This window comes from Aureobasidium melanogenum, assembly GCF_000721775.1.
Source record: "Aureobasidium melanogenum CBS 110374 unplaced genomic scaffold scaffold_6, whole genome shotgun sequence".
Lineage (NCBI taxonomy): Eukaryota > Fungi > Ascomycota > Dothideomycetes > Dothideales > Saccotheciaceae > Aureobasidium > Aureobasidium melanogenum.
Genome location: NW_024470058.1, coordinates 826,761 through 842,824, shown reverse-complemented (window position 1 = coordinate 842,824; position 16,064 = coordinate 826,761). Strand labels below are relative to the sequence as shown.

Sequence of the window (16,064 nt, the reverse complement as noted above, 5' to 3'; positions counted from 1 at the left end):
TGTCTGTGGAGATGCGTGGCGAGGCTGGACGGGAACAGGAGCAGTTGCATGATGCTGCTGTAAGAAGTGAGAGAAGTCTTGCTGACGGTCTATGGGTATATTGTTGGAGTAGCGCGGCTGAGCAGGCGGTCCCCCGAATCCAGGAGGAACTCTTGAAGGATAATCTTGAGCCATGTGAGAAGGATGGGGCAACACCCGAGGATCGCCGTGCTGCTGAGGAGTTCTGTTGTTCATGATCATATCTCGGAGCTGATCCTCGAGCTTCTGCGAAGCATAGCCGCCACTGCCTTGGTCCATCTCAGGCGAGTGCGAAGGCTTGTGATTAAATGGTAGATCAATCAAATATCATCAGATCTCTTCTTTGTCGCTGGCCCAGAAACAGTAGAAGAAAAACAGTAGGTATCAGCAACGCATGAGCAAACGGATGCTAGGAATCGATAGGTGAAGCACTGCAGTCCAGCAAATCATAAGCATCATTCACTTTGGCGGAAGATGGAGGTTTGCGGGGATTTTGATGCCAAGAGTTTTGGACAATGACATGGCAGCAGCGTGAACATCACCAAAGGCCCATTCGATCGAGGCTCGACTTCCACTTCGCCTACATACCACAACCACATTCCTCACACCGCTTCATCCACGTCTGTGGTACGCACTCACGGGCGACTCCATTTGCGCTCTCGAAATCACGCCTCTAGGATTACCGCTACAGTACCACATCAACGCTCGATGCAGAGGTAGAACCGCCGTCATAATTCAATCAAAGACTCCGCCTATCCGGACGACACAATGAGTGCTCCTCCGCCAGGCGTGAGCCCTGCCTCGCGACAGCCAAGCACAACTCCCAATAACGGTCAAGGTGCTCTCCGTCGCAGAAAGCCTACTGGTCCATTCGCGCCCAAGCCCTCTCGCAACCAAGCAAAGCGCCCTCCGGCTCCACCGCCGCAAAAGCTCACTGGCACCACCAAGCCTCTCGCCGCCTCGACCGTTCAGGCACAACCCGAACCAGAGGATGACCCCTCGACGTACAACGAAATCCCGCTCATGGCCACAAAGAAGGCCCTTCTTGAAGGTCTCCGTTTCCATGCCATCAAGTTCATCTCCAACAACGTCGTCAATCCTTATGACAAGGAACAATTCGAGCGACCTGTAAAACTCCACCGTCGTTTCCCTCAGGATACTCCTAATACACCTGTCGACGCCAACCCAGAAGATGACAAGGAACGTGAGAAAGAGGCTATCCGCAAGGCAGAGAAGGCTGCAGAAAGAGAGGCTACTCAGGCTCAGATTGCCCCGACCGACAAGGCAGCAGCGGCGAAGAAGCGCCAGCCATTCAAAAAGAAGACTGAGGACGTCTATTATCCCACAGATACACCCGAAGCTCAGAAGCGCGCCAGATTGCGCTACGAAGAAGGCCGCCCTTGGCATCTTGAAGACTTTGAAAACAAGAATATCTGGATTGGTACATATGAAGAGCCTCTTTCCGAATCAAATGTCATGTTTGTATTCGACAACGGCCGCTTCCGCATGGTTCCCATTGAAAAATGGTATCGCTTCAACCCTACAGGCCGCGTCCCACTACTTTCTCAGGCTGAGGCAGATGCTGTCATGGAGAAACGTGAAAAAGGTCCTAGATGGTTCTTGGAAAACGAGGCTGGCCGCGAGAAGAAGCGTGCCGAGCTTGCAAGACAACAACGTCTGACTAAAGGTAGAGTGGGTACTCGAGATGAGAACCGTCGCGTCAAAGATGAAGACGACGATGGTGACATGGAAAACGTGGACATTGCCGACGACGTGGACGAGCTGGACTTTGAGGCCGAAGACGAATTCCAGGACGACGATGAGGGCAAACTGTTCGGAGACGATGAAGAAGAGGCCAAAGAAGCTGCAACAAAACTCAAGAAAGAACGACATGAAGCCAACATTTTTGCTGGTACTGGTGTCAAGGATGAAAAAGATTGGTATGAAGAGGAGCAACTAGAGAAGCAAAGGGAGCGTGAAGAGAAGAAGAAAGCAAAGAAACTGCGTAAGAAGCTGGTTAAGATTGAGAAGAACTATGAATACGACGACGATGAGAGTGACAACCCATTCTCGGAAGAGGTAAGCCTTGCTTTGATTGCTCCTTCGAGAAGTCTGATCTAACCCTCATGATAGGAAGAGTCAGACGACTCAGACATTGAGCGTCAACGCGAAGAGGACGAACGAAAGAAGGAGGAAGAACTCAAGGCCAACGGGGACAAACAGCCATCCCAATCGTCGACCAACGCCAATACTCCTTCAGGTCGTGCTGAGAAGCATGCCAGTGGCCTCCTTCCAAAACAATCCATGTCGAGCCTTAAGCGTCCTGGCTCTCCCAACTTGTCAGAGACCAGTGGCAGCGAGTCCATCAACCGCAAGCGTATCAAGAAGGATAATCTTGGTGCCACGTCTCCTATGGGTCGTCACGCCGGCTCAGGCAGCGACACGGAGACTGAAAGACGTCGTACTGTGACCCTAAACCCTAGATCCACCCCCGGATCACCCGGCAATGCCACTCCCCTTGGTTCACGCGCTGGAAGTCCCGTACCCATGCCGACGGCAGACGAGATCAGAGCCGCCATTCCTCCTGCTGGTATTAGTATTCCAGAGTTGATCAAGCGGTTCAGAGAACAAGTGCCTAAGACCAAGGAAGGAAACAAGGCTTTCATTCAATTGGTACTGAGTGTAGCCAAGGCCATGCCAGGTGCTCCTGGTCTTGTTGGTCTCAGGTAGACATGCAAGCTTTCGAGTGCAATCACAAACAGACAGACCTTTCTTCTGTGTTGAGAAAGGTCACCAAAGCTGAGAGATGAAAGTCTGACTGAAATCAACAAGTTATCATGATTGCTTTCTTGATGTTAGCACTCCTTTTCTCATTCAATAGCGACTTCTAATGATACAAAGAAAGCATTGACACTGGGTGATTTCATACTTTAATTGCGTGTTCATTTATTTTGGCTAGAGATGTGATTGATATAATTATATCCGGCTCTCTTGATCCCGCGGACAGCGGACTGGATGAAAGTGGACCCTCGTATCGTGTGATCGTCAGGGTGCGGATAAAGTGCACAAGTTCGCACATCTCCCGTGTATAAAATTGAGATATACTTTTGCAGCCGTCAGTGGCTGGCTGGTTATTCTCAGCTGCTCGTGTTATCCGTCCAGGCAGGTACAACAGCATTTGTTGAGTGAGACGAGGCAAGGAGAAAGAGAAAGGTACACAGGATTGTACATAGCTAGCAAAAGTCGTTGAGCTGAAATGTAAGACGAGGGGGCTTCGGGTGTGCAATGCAACAATCGTGGTCTCGAAGGCTTTGGAAAGCCGGAGAAATAATACCTGCGCATGTAACTCCAACATCCCGATCGACATCGTACGGATCATGGCACAGATACTCCACATAACGGCTCTCCTCGGCGCGGGATAGAGATGGATAAATATGGTTGTGAGCAGGTATGAAGTTAAGTAGATTTCTGTAGGCGAGGTCATATTGCAGACGAGTCGAGATGCATTTACATGAGACGCGAGATGAGGGTCTGTCAATGTCGGATATAGATGAGGGTATTGTTTGAGCTATTGGGTGATGATTTCGGTTGCGAATGAGTGGAGTGAGCTGAGAAAGAGGCTGAGTAAGGAGCCCGTTCGACATGCACGGAGGTTACACGTGCAAAGGTCTGTATCCTTCGATCGTGCTCTCAGAATAGCAAAGAGCCAAGTTGTACACGGTGAAAAGTCACAACCACATCTGGAATTGAAGGCTCGGCCGCCCAGAGTCAATAAGGTATCGCATCTCAGTTGACAAGGTCCTGTCTTCTGATGGTGTTGTGTATTTTTATAGCTACACGCGTTCTACTTTAGCGCATGGGAAGGTAGCCGAATGTGGGAGGAGCGATGGAGCGAAGGAGCGTTGGTCCAAGCTGAAATCTGACGCAGGGGCAGTTGGGCGGGCTGACTAGGATCGGGCGCGGCGGGTTATAAAGGTTGGTGCCAGCTGTTCTTTTCTCCGCTTGCTTTGTCGTGCCTGCCTCTGACCATCAGAGTGTGACTCGAAACGCAAATCGTCATCAGGCAACAGCGCAAACAGGCCAGCTTTCCTCTCCAGATGTAGGCAGTCGCTTTTCGACTCAAACTACATCATGGCCGACGGAGTCCTATCCCCGCCAGATCTCCTGGCTGCAACAACTCCAGATCCACTCAACATGAACACTCCGGACTTTGCCCTCACGCCGTCCACGGCTGCCACCACCGCCCTCGCTACACCCAGCTCTATCCAACACGTCCCTCAATCGTCCGCAGCAAAGCCTGCAAAGAAACGCAAGTCGTGGGGTCAGGCACTCCCCGAACCCAAGACCAACCTGCCGCCTCGCAAGCGGGCCAAGACTGCCGACGAGAAGGAGCAGCGTCGCATCGAACGCATCAAGCGCAACCGCGCCGCTGCACACAACTCTCGAGAACGCAAACGCCAGGAAGCCGAGCGTCTCGAAGTTGAGAACCACGCCCTCAAACAGCAGATCACCGCTCTGCAACAACAACTCGCCCAGAAGGATGTCACCCTTGACAAGTGCAAGGACATGATCCCTGGCGGTCTCCCTCAACTCACCCAGGAAGAACTGGCAAACATCAAGGTGCCCGAAGAAAGGTGCATACCATCTTATGATTCTGCATACTCGTCGTCATGATCTCTAACCTTGTAACAGCACCGTCTCTCCTTCGTCATCATATGATACCATCGACCCTCGTGCCTCTCTGGCGCCTTCATCCATTAACGAAGACTACATGACGCCATCAATCAAGATGGAGCCCATGTCGCCGGCTTCTCAGATGCACCTCCCCCCTTCGGCTGTCCACAGGACAAGCATCTCGCTCGACCAGACACAACATTCTGCTGCGATGTTGTGCGACCTGCAGTGTCGGTCGAGCGAGAACAACAGCCATTCAAGGTGGAGTCAGATTATAATCTATTTGATGCATCTGAACATCATGACCTTTTACAAGAGCCTCATGGTAGCTTCGTGGACCTTATGGCCGACTCGTATGGCCACGATGATGAATCAGGTCTCAGCCACTTTGACAACCTCATCGAATACGATGATGTGCACTCCAACTACACGACGAACGCTACGACGACTGACGGCGGCGACGACATCTTCAACCTCTCTAGCTATGGCCTCAAGGACACTTTTCTTGCTCCTGAGCTTACTCTCGCATCGGCTCCCAACCTCTGCGACTTCAGCGCAACTTTTTGCGACGGGTCCTAGGTTCTCGGGTGTTAGCGCTCTCCAAGCGCTGCCTATTTCCGAGAGCGAGAGCAAGCAGGAAAAGGAAGTGTTTGAGAGGGACTTTGTTGAGATGGTAAGACTTGTTGCGGCTGAGGGTTATCTAGGGCGTTCTGGGAGTAAGGGGGGCACATTGGGAAAGTCATCGTCCGAAGAGCGAAAGGACTCTGGCGGGATTGGATGATTTTTCTCCTTATCATTTCTTGTGATGCATGACGACCAACAACAAAAAGCACAAAGGTGTGTCTGATAGCTTGAAGCTTCAAGGCACAGTCTTCTTCTTTTTTTTCTTTACAGGAAGGGCAAACATGGCATGGCGAGCGAAGAGTCAGTGTACTTTTATAGAACCAGAGTCCATGACACAATTGACTGTATTGACTTGTTTCAACCAATATCTCTCTCGTCTGCGGTGATCAGTGTGCAACGAACACGCTAAACAGTCTGCACTATATGCAAAGCAGTAGTCAACATGAAATCCGAGCATATAGTGGCTCGATAATGGTCGATAATGGTCTTCGAGTTGAGAAAGAGTCAGGCGGCTGAAGTGGATGAGATTGAGATCCCCAGGTTCTTGGCATGTTCGTACGGGGACAGCGGGTCTCCGGGAGATTGTTGGCGCAGCAGTGACCTCTTCGGCCTCTCTTGGAGACGCGACGACTTGGTCGACATGTTCTGACTCGACATTGAGACTTGATGCCTGCAAACGGCTCTCTCGACTCGACAAAAACACCAAGCACCATTGACCTGGACCCTCTTCTCTCCTGGACTTGAAACATACAGCCCTCGACACATCATCTTAGACGCTCGATCGGATAGGGGTCTACGCACACCATGTCGTCGTCAGGTAGCGGCCTGTTCAACCGCGGTGGTGGAAGCGGCAACCAAAACACCATGCGCGGCCTGGTATCCTTCATTGCAGACCTACGAAATGCCCGCGCCCGAGAACTCGAGGAGAAGCGCATCAACAAAGAGCTGGCGAACATTCGAGCAAAGTTCAAGCAAGGCGGTTTGAGTGGCTACGACAAGAAGAAATATGTCTGCAAGCTGCTGTACATCTATATCCTGGGCTGGAATGTCGACTTTGGCCATCTCGAGGCTGTCAACCTCGTTTCGGCTACAAAGTACTCGGAGAAGCAGATTGGTTATTTGGCTGTTACGCTGTTCCTACACGAAGAACATGAGCTGTTGCATCTGGTTGTCAACAGTATTCGCAAGGATTTGGCCGACATCAACGAACTCAACAACTGCTTGGCTCTGCACGCTATTGCCAACGTAGGAGGAAAGGAGATGGGTGAAGCCTTGGCCTTTGACGTTCACAGACTACTCATCTCTCCGTGAGTCTCGTCCTATACCTCTGAGAGCATCCAATTACTGACCCGTCCGAATAGCACATCCAAACCTTTCGTCAAGAAGAAGGCCGCCCTGACTCTTCTTCGTCTCTACCGTAAAGCACCCAGCATCGTACAGGCTGAATGGGCAGAACGCATCATCTCCATCATGGACGACTCGGACATGGGTGTCGCTCTTTCCGTCACATCGCTCGTCATGAAACTTGCTCAAGATGACCCCGATCAGTACAAAGGCAGTTATGTCAAGGCCGCTCAGCGTCTGCAAAAGGTTGTCGTTGAACACGATTGCGCTGGAGACTACTACTACTACAAGGTGCCTTGTCCTTGGATACAGGTCAAACTCCTGCGTTTGATGCAATATTTCCCTCCTTCGGACGATTCACATGTACGCGCTCTGATTCGCGAATCTCTACAAAAGATCATGGACAATGCTATGGAGGCCCCGAAAAACGTTCAACAAAACAATGCTCAAAATGCTGTTCTCTTCGAAGCCATCAACCTTACAATCCATCTTGACACTGAGCAAGCGTTGATGATGCAGATCTCCTCGAGACTAGGCAAATTCATCCAATCAAGAGAAACTAACGTGCGTTATCTTGGTCTGGAAGCAATGACACATCTGGCTGCACGCTCAGAGAACCTTGACCCGATCAAGAAGCATCAAAGCATCATTGTCGGATCATTGCGCGACCGCGACATCAGTGTGAGAAGACAAGGTCTCGATCTGCTCTACAGCATGTGCGACACAACAAATGCTAAGCCCATTGTTGGTGAGCTCTTGAAGTACTTGCAGACTGCTGACTACGCCATCCGCGAAGAAATGGTACTCAAGATTGCCATCTTGACCGAGAAGTACGCTACCGACATTCAATGGTATGTTGACATCTCACTCAGACTGATCGCCATGGCTGGTGATCATGTCAGCGATGAGGTGTGGCAGAGAATTATCATGATTGTTACCAACAATGATGAGCTTCAAGTCTATGCTGCATCCAACATTTTGGAGTACCTCCGCGCAGAGCAATGTCATGAGATGCTTGTCAAAATTGGCAGTTACCTGCTTGGAGAGTTTGGTCACTTGATCGCCGATAGCCCTAAGTGCAGCCCTATCGAGCAGTTCATGGCATTGCAGTCAAAGTTCAATGGCAGCTCGCCGAGTACGCGTGCCATGATGCTGTCTGCATTCATCAAGTTTGTCAACCTGTTCCCTGAGATTAAGCCTCAGCTCCTGCAGGCATTCAAGACATATAGCCACACTTTGGATTCTGAGCTTCAACAGCGTGCATGCGAGTATTTGACATTGGCAACGATGCCGACAGACGATTTGCTTCGAACCGTCATGGATGAGATGCCACCCTTCCCGGAACGTGCTTCTGCTTTGCTTTCTAGACTACACTCCAAGCAGCACAACACAACAGATAAACGCACATGGGTTGCTGGCGGCAAAGATGCCAACAAAGACATCAACGATCGAAACAATACACTCAAACGTTCATTCAGCGCTGGCAATTCTCTTAACGCAACGGCAGCAGCACAATCACCCACAAAAGCCAATGGCACCAAGACACCAGCAGACGAACTCGCCGGTCTAGACTGGGGCTCGGATACCAAAACGCCAAACTTTGCCAGCGCAGACCACTTATCACCAGGCTGGGAGCGCGGTCACGCTCGTATGCTCATGGTTCCCGAGGGCATCCTCTACGAAGACAGCCAGATCCAAGTAGGCGTACGCTCAGAGTACCGTAGCGAGCTCGGCTGCATAATCCTCTACTTCACCAACAAATCTTCGTTTGCGATTAACTCTTTTACCACCACTCTCAACAACCCTTCTCCCGACAACATCAAAATCGACGTCAAATCATTGCCCGAGACAACAGTGCAACCCTCCACACAAACCCAAGCAATGATAATGCTAGAAGCAAAATCCGTCTTCACGCTAGCACCCACAATTCGCATTTCCTGGCTCGCTGGTGCCTTGCAAGCACTAACCCTCAAACTTCCCCTTGCAATCCACAAATACCTAGACCCGGCCTCTTTATCTGCCGACGATTTCTTCAAGCGCTGGAAGCAAATCGGCGGACCTGGTCCCCGCGAAGCCCAGAGGATTTTTGCAGGCAAGGATGTGGCTCCAGTACCCACGAGAAGAATTCTAGAAGGGTTCAAGTGGGGAGTTCTCGATGAGGTGGATCCTAACAAGAAGAATTTTGTTGCTGCGAGTGTGTTGCATACTAGCCAACAAGGAAAGATTGGGTGTTTGATGCGCTTGGAGCCAAATCCTAACAACGGGGTATGTGTTTCGCTTTTTCCTTTCTAAGGATATGTGTAAGAGGTGCAAAGTTGCTGACTTTTGACGACAGATGTATCGACTCACCATCAGAGCAACAGACGAGTCTGTACCGAATGTTCTCATGGAAGCTATGGAGAAGAGATTGGCATTGGGAGAAGCTCCCTTCTATCCGCCGTAGATGCATTTACATCACAGCCGGAATGCAGAGCTGAAAAGTTTACGTTTTGCTTTTCCGAATGTCAAACCACGCTTTTTTTGTTCTTCTCGACTCTCTTTGGACGTACGTTGATTAATGAATTTGGCTGTGCATTTTTATAGCTACATTTGACACCGGTAGGTGCAATTTGGAGAGATTTGTCTTTGCGAGGCATGCGCACTGACCTCCTGCTTCAACATGACTTTCCTAGTTCTTGCCATGAAAATCGATAGTGATCCTGTGGTTCTATGATGTTTGAAGTAATGCACAGTCATTAGCACTCAAAGGATAAGAGCCGTAGCAAGAAAAGGGTCATTTTACATTTCTGACTCGCAAAAAGTACGATCAGCTATCAATCAACCCTATGTACGCCTCTCTTTTTAGTAGTTGAGCTCCTCAGCTCCTCCAGCACTGCCAGCAGCATCAAGATCGTTGTAGCTCTTCATCGTACGGCCTTCGACTGCTTGTCTAGGTCCGACGGTGTGCTCTCCTCCCTCCATGAACATACCGCGGCGGGGCGGCGTAAGGCGGCCGCTGATGCTTCGTCGCGGCTCAACTCTCATACCACGATCATATGGACCTGGTGCTCGAGCGTTGGTGGTGCGCATACCTCCTGTTCTCATTGGACCAGCTCCACGGTCACCACCTTGCATGTTCCAACCAGGCATCGTCATGGGGAACTGTCCAGGGACAAATGGATTGAAGCCAGCAGGTCCGCCTGCGCCTGGCATGGGCATCCCATTGTTGAAGAATGGCATGTTGTTCAGGCTGAAGTTGCGAGGCGTGCCCGTGGGCATGTTATTGTTGACAGGGAAGTGGCCGTTACTACTAGCATCGTTGCGTCCCTGTGCGAGTCTGGCTGGGTCAAGGACATAGCGGTTGACGAGCTCAATCTGTAACCGGGTTAGTAGTTGTCCAAGGTTCAGAAGGGGTAGTACTTACGTCTTCTTTGAGCTTATCGTGCCAGTCCTGATGCCTCTTCTCCACGTGCTTCTTCCAAAAGTTTTCGCCCTTGAAGAGTTTTGTACACTCTGGAACCTTGCATCTGAACTTGAACTCGTCCTCCTGTTTTACGAACTTGCTCATGTCTTCTTCAAGGCCTTCTTCAACCGGCTTGCCTCCAAGCTTCCTCAGATCGACATTTTCGGGCTCAAGAATCATGAGCAGTTTCTCCTCAAAGGTCTTGACCCAATTGTATGCCTTCTGAAGCTGGTTCTTGCCGTATGCTCGAGGGGCAGATTTCCTCTCCTCGACCGGTGAACCGTCTTCGCCATCTCCAGCACCGCTTTCTTGACGTTTGAGTGGGAATGGTTCTCCATTTGCGGTGGCTCTGGCAGTCTCTTTGGCCGCCGAAGTGAGACTTGCGCGAGGACGACGCAGATGGCCTCCTGCACACTTTCGTTGCAATTCGTGAACCGAATCGCATTCGAATACGCAGTAGAAGCAGAAGTTGTAGACACGACGAAGGTATTCGACGAGCAGATCAAGCTTCTTCTTCTTGATCAACAACTCTTCATCGTCGACATCTTCATCAATACCGCCTTCGTCTTCTTCACCTTCTTCCATTTCACCGTCATCGACATCTTCGTCCTTGACGACCTTAGGGGCTGGGATAGGTGGTTGCAAGTATCCCTTGCCAGCTAATTCGTCAACACGTTGCTCGATCTTGCTAACGCCGTCATAGTCTTCGCCCATCTCTGAGTCGAGTTTCCTGACCAAACGAAGAGCGAGATCTAGATCGCGTTCGACACGCTCGGGAGCGGAGAAGAGATCCCACAAAGCCTTTTTCCTAGGGTTCTCCTGGGGGTGATGAATTCCGACATGAACAGTGAAGTCGCCCTTCTCAGGGTCTTGAATCGTCTTGTTGTTAATCTCGTTCAAAGCCCTCTCGCAAATGGTCTGAGCGTGGTCTGGCTTGTCTTCATCCATAGCACCACCATCAGCATCCTGGTCATCGTCGTCTCGGCTTCCACGGCGTTTGGTCTCCTCTTCAGGTACGTCAGATGCAGGATTGAGCATAATCCAGCCAAGACGATGGAACTTCTTTCCTGGGTTCGGGTCACTCAGGCTCAGCCACTTATAGCCACCCTCGCCCTCACCAAGGTGTTCCTTGCAAAATTCTTCCATGCGTTCGCGCGAGACAGCTGGAGTGATGGTTTTGACGAGCAGTGTTGGTTGGAAAGCAACCGGATCTCGAACATCACCACCCTTGGAGGGCAGCAGATCTGATACAGCCAGAACCTCTGCAGCAGCACTGGTCTCTCCCTCTTCCTTTTCGACGATACCTCCAGCACCGTTGCTCTCGCTCTTGTAGATTCCCTCAAGGGTAAACTCGTCAAAGGTACCAGCCGTCAAGTCCGAGTCCCACCGAGCGAAGAGATCGCGTCTGAAATCGAGAACCTTTTGGCGCAAAGGGTCGCGAACTTCTGGTACGTAGCGTTCGCGGAACCATGTGTCATACTTGTGACCATGAACGAAGAGCTTGGCCATTCTTGTGTTCCAGTTCAGCTTGTACTGATCGTAGGCATTTTGGATCTTTGCACGCTGTTCGTCGCGTGATTCCTTGACGGGCTCAGGACGACGGCCTCCATTCTTCTGACGCTCACGTTGTTGTTTGATCTCTTGCTCGGCCTTCCACCACTCTGCGAAGTAACTAAATCCGACCTGCGAGGCTTCGAGCAGCGGGTCCCTGAGTTGATTTACTGGGATGGCTCTAGGGAGGGCGGCATCGTCGCCAGGGATGTATCGATCGATGTTCTTCGGAGCACCTGGCTGGATCTGAGGAGACGAGCGGCGTCTGTCACGAGGATAATCCTCACGGCCACGGTAGTAGTCGTCGCGTGAACGATCGGGTTGGTAGCGATCGATTTGTGTGGGAGAGCGCGAGCGGTTGCGGCCAGCTTGGCGAGCACGTCGATCAGAGTCTTTGAAGAGCATGTCAGTATATGATGGAGGGTTTGAAATGCGATTAGGGAACGCACTCGGCGACCTGCGTCGTTCACGGTAGGGATCCCTCTCACGAGATTGGTAAGACTCGCGGTCGTAGCTGTCAACCCTGGATAGATCGTTGGGCGACTTTGCCGAGTATGTGTCGAAGTTGTCCATGATAGCGGATCGAGGATGAGGTGCTGGTCCGGCTCAACAAGTCGACTCTTGCGCACTGATGACCGCCATGGCGGGTTAGAGCTCGTTCAGGAGAGGTTGAAAGAGTAAGAGCGAAACGAAACAAGAAACTCGGGGAGTAAAAGAGTGAATGTATCAGGGTAAATTGCAGTGAGACTTGAGAGTAACGATATAGCTAATCGGTGGGTACATGGTGACAGGGAGTTGAGGTTGAGGTTAAGCGGACGCGACGAGACGAGGACGCGGATTGAACAAAAGTCTCGCGAGAAGAAGAGAAACGATACGAACAATTTGGGCAGGACACAAGCCGAAGAACGGCGACGCATCAATGAAGAATTGAATGCGGTCGACCAGAGGGTTGAAGGAGACGGAGAACGAGTGCTGCTGCTGCTATCGCTCGAACACGCCGACTCGTGGAGCGCGACGTCGGCGCTAACAGAGCCAAGCCACTAAGTTCGGCTCAGGCACGGACGCATCTTGTTGCGGGGAAAGCTCGCCAGTAACAGATGTCGGGTGATGACGGCTTGTTTTGATTCATCGAGTGCTCATTCATGTGCTGCGCACCTGGCACCTGATATGGGAACTTTCTGCGAGATGTGTACTAAGCATCAAGAGAGGTCTGAATGCAGAATGACTCTAAAGACCAGAGCAAGGTCAGGCAGCAGCTTGCAAATGGCGGCTTCCAACTCCGACAAGCTTCCGAATCATTTGGCTGGGGAAGGAGCTTGCGAGCGTCATGGTTCGATTCGCGTGTCTGTCGCGAGCTGCGACTGTTTCCCGATCGACACGATTGATTAAACCAAGACACGCCTGTAAGAACAGGTCTCTTTCTCTATCTCCCTCCTGAGCCAGCTGTTCCTGTTCTCTGTTGCACCACCACCACCAATACCATGACTACCTACATTCCCCACCTAACACTTCCTTCGTCCATCTTTGAGAAGCCGGCGGCCTCCGTCTTGCTGCCTGTCGTACTTGGGACTGCTGTAGGCTACTCGACCAGACGTGAGTTGACACATGCCTCTGCAGCCCACAGTCATGATCCATACTGATCACTACTTTCTGCAACAGCCAAAGAGACGCAAAAGACATATCTCGCCCTGCGTCAGCCTCCTCTAAGACCTCCACCATGGGTCTTCGGCCCGGTATGGACCATGTTGTACGGAGCCATGGGATACGCCGCTTTCCGCGCCTGGTCCACTGCCATGAACTCGTTTGATGCAAAGAAGGTCCTTCTTGCTAAGGTACCCCTAGCCCTATCCCAAAGTCCCTACAGTTGGCAAGCATTGTACCCATACTCATTCCGTCACAGCAAGGCGCAACTCTCTACACGATCCAACTCGCCCTTAACCTCATCTGGATGCCCCTCTTCTTCTCCCTGAAACGCCCGATCGCTGCCACTGTCGACATTGTTGCCCTCACCGGCGTCACCGGATACCTTGCCTACATTTGGGGTCAAGTTGACGAGGTTGCTGCATGGAGTCTTGCTCCCTACCTCGGCTGGCTTGGGTTTGCGACCTATCTGTCAGCAGGTTGCGGCTACCTGAACAACTGGGACTTTGAGAGCAAGGAGCGCCCCGTTGCCGACAAGCCCAAGGATACCAAGTTTGTCGACGAGAAGAGCGAGTAAGGCAAGTTCTAGCGTCCTTAAGATACCCAATTTTGTCAAGCAAAAACAAGGCTGTATGCCATCACCCCATCATTCGTCATGGTTTTTGGCCATTTCGAGCTGGCAGCATAACTGTCATGCACGTTCTGTTTGCGCCTGTTCCGTCCGACATGATTCAAAACCTCATGTCGACCATGTCCGTAAACGCCATATACTGCAAAGTTGCACGTTGAATGCAGCATCTTTCCAAATCATTTTGCTTATCCCGGATTTCTTGGAGTGTTGAACAAGCCTAAGCCTACAGCCAATCGGTATTCATTCCCGACTGCCATGTCACGATTCTCAGTGTGGATGCAACCTCATGACCCAAAGAAACTTGATCCCGAACCCCACCCTTGAAACACTCCGAGTAGTTGCAAGTTCTCATCGCGACACCTAATTTCAGCAGCATGGTCAGGCCGTGGCATGGTACTTCTGTTGAGGTGCTTACCGACTCTATATGAATCCACATGCCGATACAACGACACTGCAACGCTGAAGGTCGACCAGCACGAGTTAAAAGCACCAATCAACCCCGATCACATCCAACACCGCCTCTTCGCACAGCCCCACCCATCGCCCTGAAAGCTCGACTACAAGAACCCTCCAACAGCTCTCTATTTCTGGTGTGCACATAGACTCGTACAAATGGATTCCTTTTTCGAGTTTAACTATGGTTTCATGGCAAGTCGCGTCTTGGTGTTTCTGAATACTTGCGCTACCCATTCACGGCCGTTCCTGTAGATCGACTTGCTTTGTGTGAGCAGTTGCACAAGGTCGCGCTAACACACATCGAAGGACTCATTTCAAAGGCCTTACACCATGCCCCAAGACGAACGAGATCTGGCTGAAGACCCCCTGAGCAGCATCTACGTGGACCCCTCGATCTATGTTGGGTTGGCCGAACCAGATGGAGTTTCGCACGTAAACTATGCATCTAGTAGCGGACAAGCTTTGCAGTACAACGAGGATCTTGTACAGCGACGCGTGGCTGAAAGCGCTCACGCAGAGCCCTGGACCGGGTTCGGCAGTTCTATAAACTTCTCGAGTGTATCAAGAATGTCGCAGACAATCGTTACCGAGCAGTCCATCCATACGAACGTTCAGGTGGATGAGACAGACTCCGGATATGCTTCACTGAACTATCAGCCTCTACTTTGCCTCCAGTGCGGCAAGGCGTTCAAGAACAAGGCCGAAGAGAAGTAAGATGCCCCTGTGCGTTAATGACCCATTGACGCATACTAACATTTTTAGAAAACACTCGTCGACACACAGCCGACCGTTCAAGTGTGGCGTCAAGAACTGCACAAACACTAAAGGCTTCGCAACATCTAACGATCTTGAGAGACACCAGAAAGACATCCACCTGATCAAGCCAAAGCACGGACCCCAGTCATACTACAGATGTGTGCTACCAACCTGCTCGAAGCGGGAGAAGATATGGTCAAGAAAAGACAACTTCAAGGCGCATATCAGTCGAATGCACAAGCACATAGGTGTGGATGTTGACCAGCTTGTGGCAAGGTGAGTCACTTCATCAACCCGTATGCTGTGTGGTGTACTAAATCAAGGGTACAGATCAGAGATGACACCTAGTCCGGCAGAGATGCAACATCTGGCTCGTGCCAAAAGCGCACAAGCGCTGAACAGAAGTAAAGGAAAGCAACGCGCCAACAATCAGTCGAAACAAGCAATGGTACCACAGTATCCTGAGATTGAGCCACAGCCCGAGGTAGCACAAACAGCAATACCGCTGTGGCAGACGAATGTCCCAGACTACATGGATGACATGCCTAATGAAGCGGCTGAGATGGTGTCGACTGAGGACAGGTCAGGCAGAGTTGCAAACACTCTGATCCCGAACATGGTGCTGAGATATCCAAACACTTTGCCAGTTGGGCAATATGGATACGAAGGAGTCAGTGGTCGGCACAACAGTGCAGATGCGAGCCGGGATGATGTGTCGGATTGCAGCTTTGCTTATTCTCATGAGAGTTCGGCATATGGTGGTGGGACGAGCGATTTTGGATGATGGTCAGACTGGTGTTATTGTTTCGGAATACGAACGAATGCTAATGTGTCATGATTGACGACTTGATCAGATTTCAGTCTATCCTTGAAGATTCATGAATTGCAGCAAAGATGGTAATGATTGTGGTTGGCGGGAGTGAGGTC

General features: G+C 51.0%; 6 protein-coding genes across 6 annotated transcripts; 5 read left to right on the top strand and 1 right to left on the bottom strand.

Moving 5' to 3' along the window:
- Positions 1–786: 786 nt before the first annotated feature.
- Positions 787–2,748, top strand: M437DRAFT_44575 (Rap30/74 interaction domain-containing protein; the record flags this gene model as incomplete). Its single annotated transcript, XM_041020926.1, has 2 exons — positions 787–2,097; positions 2,152–2,748. 2 exons carry the CDS (start codon positions 787–789, stop codon positions 2,746–2,748), a joined length of 1,908 nt encoding a protein of 635 aa, XP_040881397.1.
- A 1,401-nt stretch (positions 2,749–4,149) lies between these two features.
- On the top strand, positions 4,150–5,271 carry M437DRAFT_45045 (uncharacterized protein; the record flags this gene model as incomplete). Its single annotated transcript, XM_041021012.1, has 3 exons — positions 4,150–4,652; positions 4,711–4,922; positions 4,964–5,271. The coding sequence occupies 3 exons, from the start codon at positions 4,150–4,152 to the stop codon at positions 5,269–5,271; spliced, it is 1,023 nt and encodes a 340-aa protein (XP_040881396.1).
- Positions 5,272–6,180: 909 nt separating this feature from the next.
- Positions 6,181–9,103, top strand: M437DRAFT_45312 (Adaptor protein complex AP-2 alpha subunit; the record flags this gene model as incomplete). Its single annotated transcript, XM_041021070.1, has 3 exons — positions 6,181–6,623; positions 6,678–8,925; positions 8,996–9,103. 3 exons carry the CDS (start codon positions 6,181–6,183, stop codon positions 9,101–9,103), a joined length of 2,799 nt encoding a protein of 932 aa, XP_040881395.1.
- Positions 9,104–9,501: 398 nt separating this feature from the next.
- On the bottom strand, positions 9,502–12,016 carry M437DRAFT_16050 (uncharacterized protein; the record flags this gene model as incomplete). The annotated part of the gene is made up of 2 exons (XM_041018845.1): positions 9,502–10,014; positions 10,064–12,016. Coding segments are annotated over 2 exons (2,466 nt in total), but the record flags the coding sequence as incomplete, so codon positions are not given.
- Positions 12,017–13,134: 1,118 nt separating this feature from the next.
- On the top strand, positions 13,135–13,871 carry M437DRAFT_44920 (TspO/MBR-related protein; the record flags this gene model as incomplete). Its single annotated transcript, XM_041020995.1, has 3 exons — positions 13,135–13,246; positions 13,313–13,485; positions 13,554–13,871. 3 exons carry the CDS (start codon positions 13,135–13,137, stop codon positions 13,869–13,871), a joined length of 603 nt encoding a protein of 200 aa, XP_040881393.1.
- A 1,077-nt stretch (positions 13,872–14,948) lies between these two features.
- Positions 14,949–15,921, top strand: M437DRAFT_45019 (uncharacterized protein; the record flags this gene model as incomplete). The annotated part of the gene is made up of 3 exons (XM_041021008.1): positions 14,949–15,091; positions 15,144–15,413; positions 15,468–15,921. The coding sequence occupies 3 exons, from the start codon at positions 14,949–14,951 to the stop codon at positions 15,919–15,921; spliced, it is 867 nt and encodes a 288-aa protein (XP_040881392.1).
- Between the last annotated feature and the right edge of the window lie 143 nt (positions 15,922–16,064).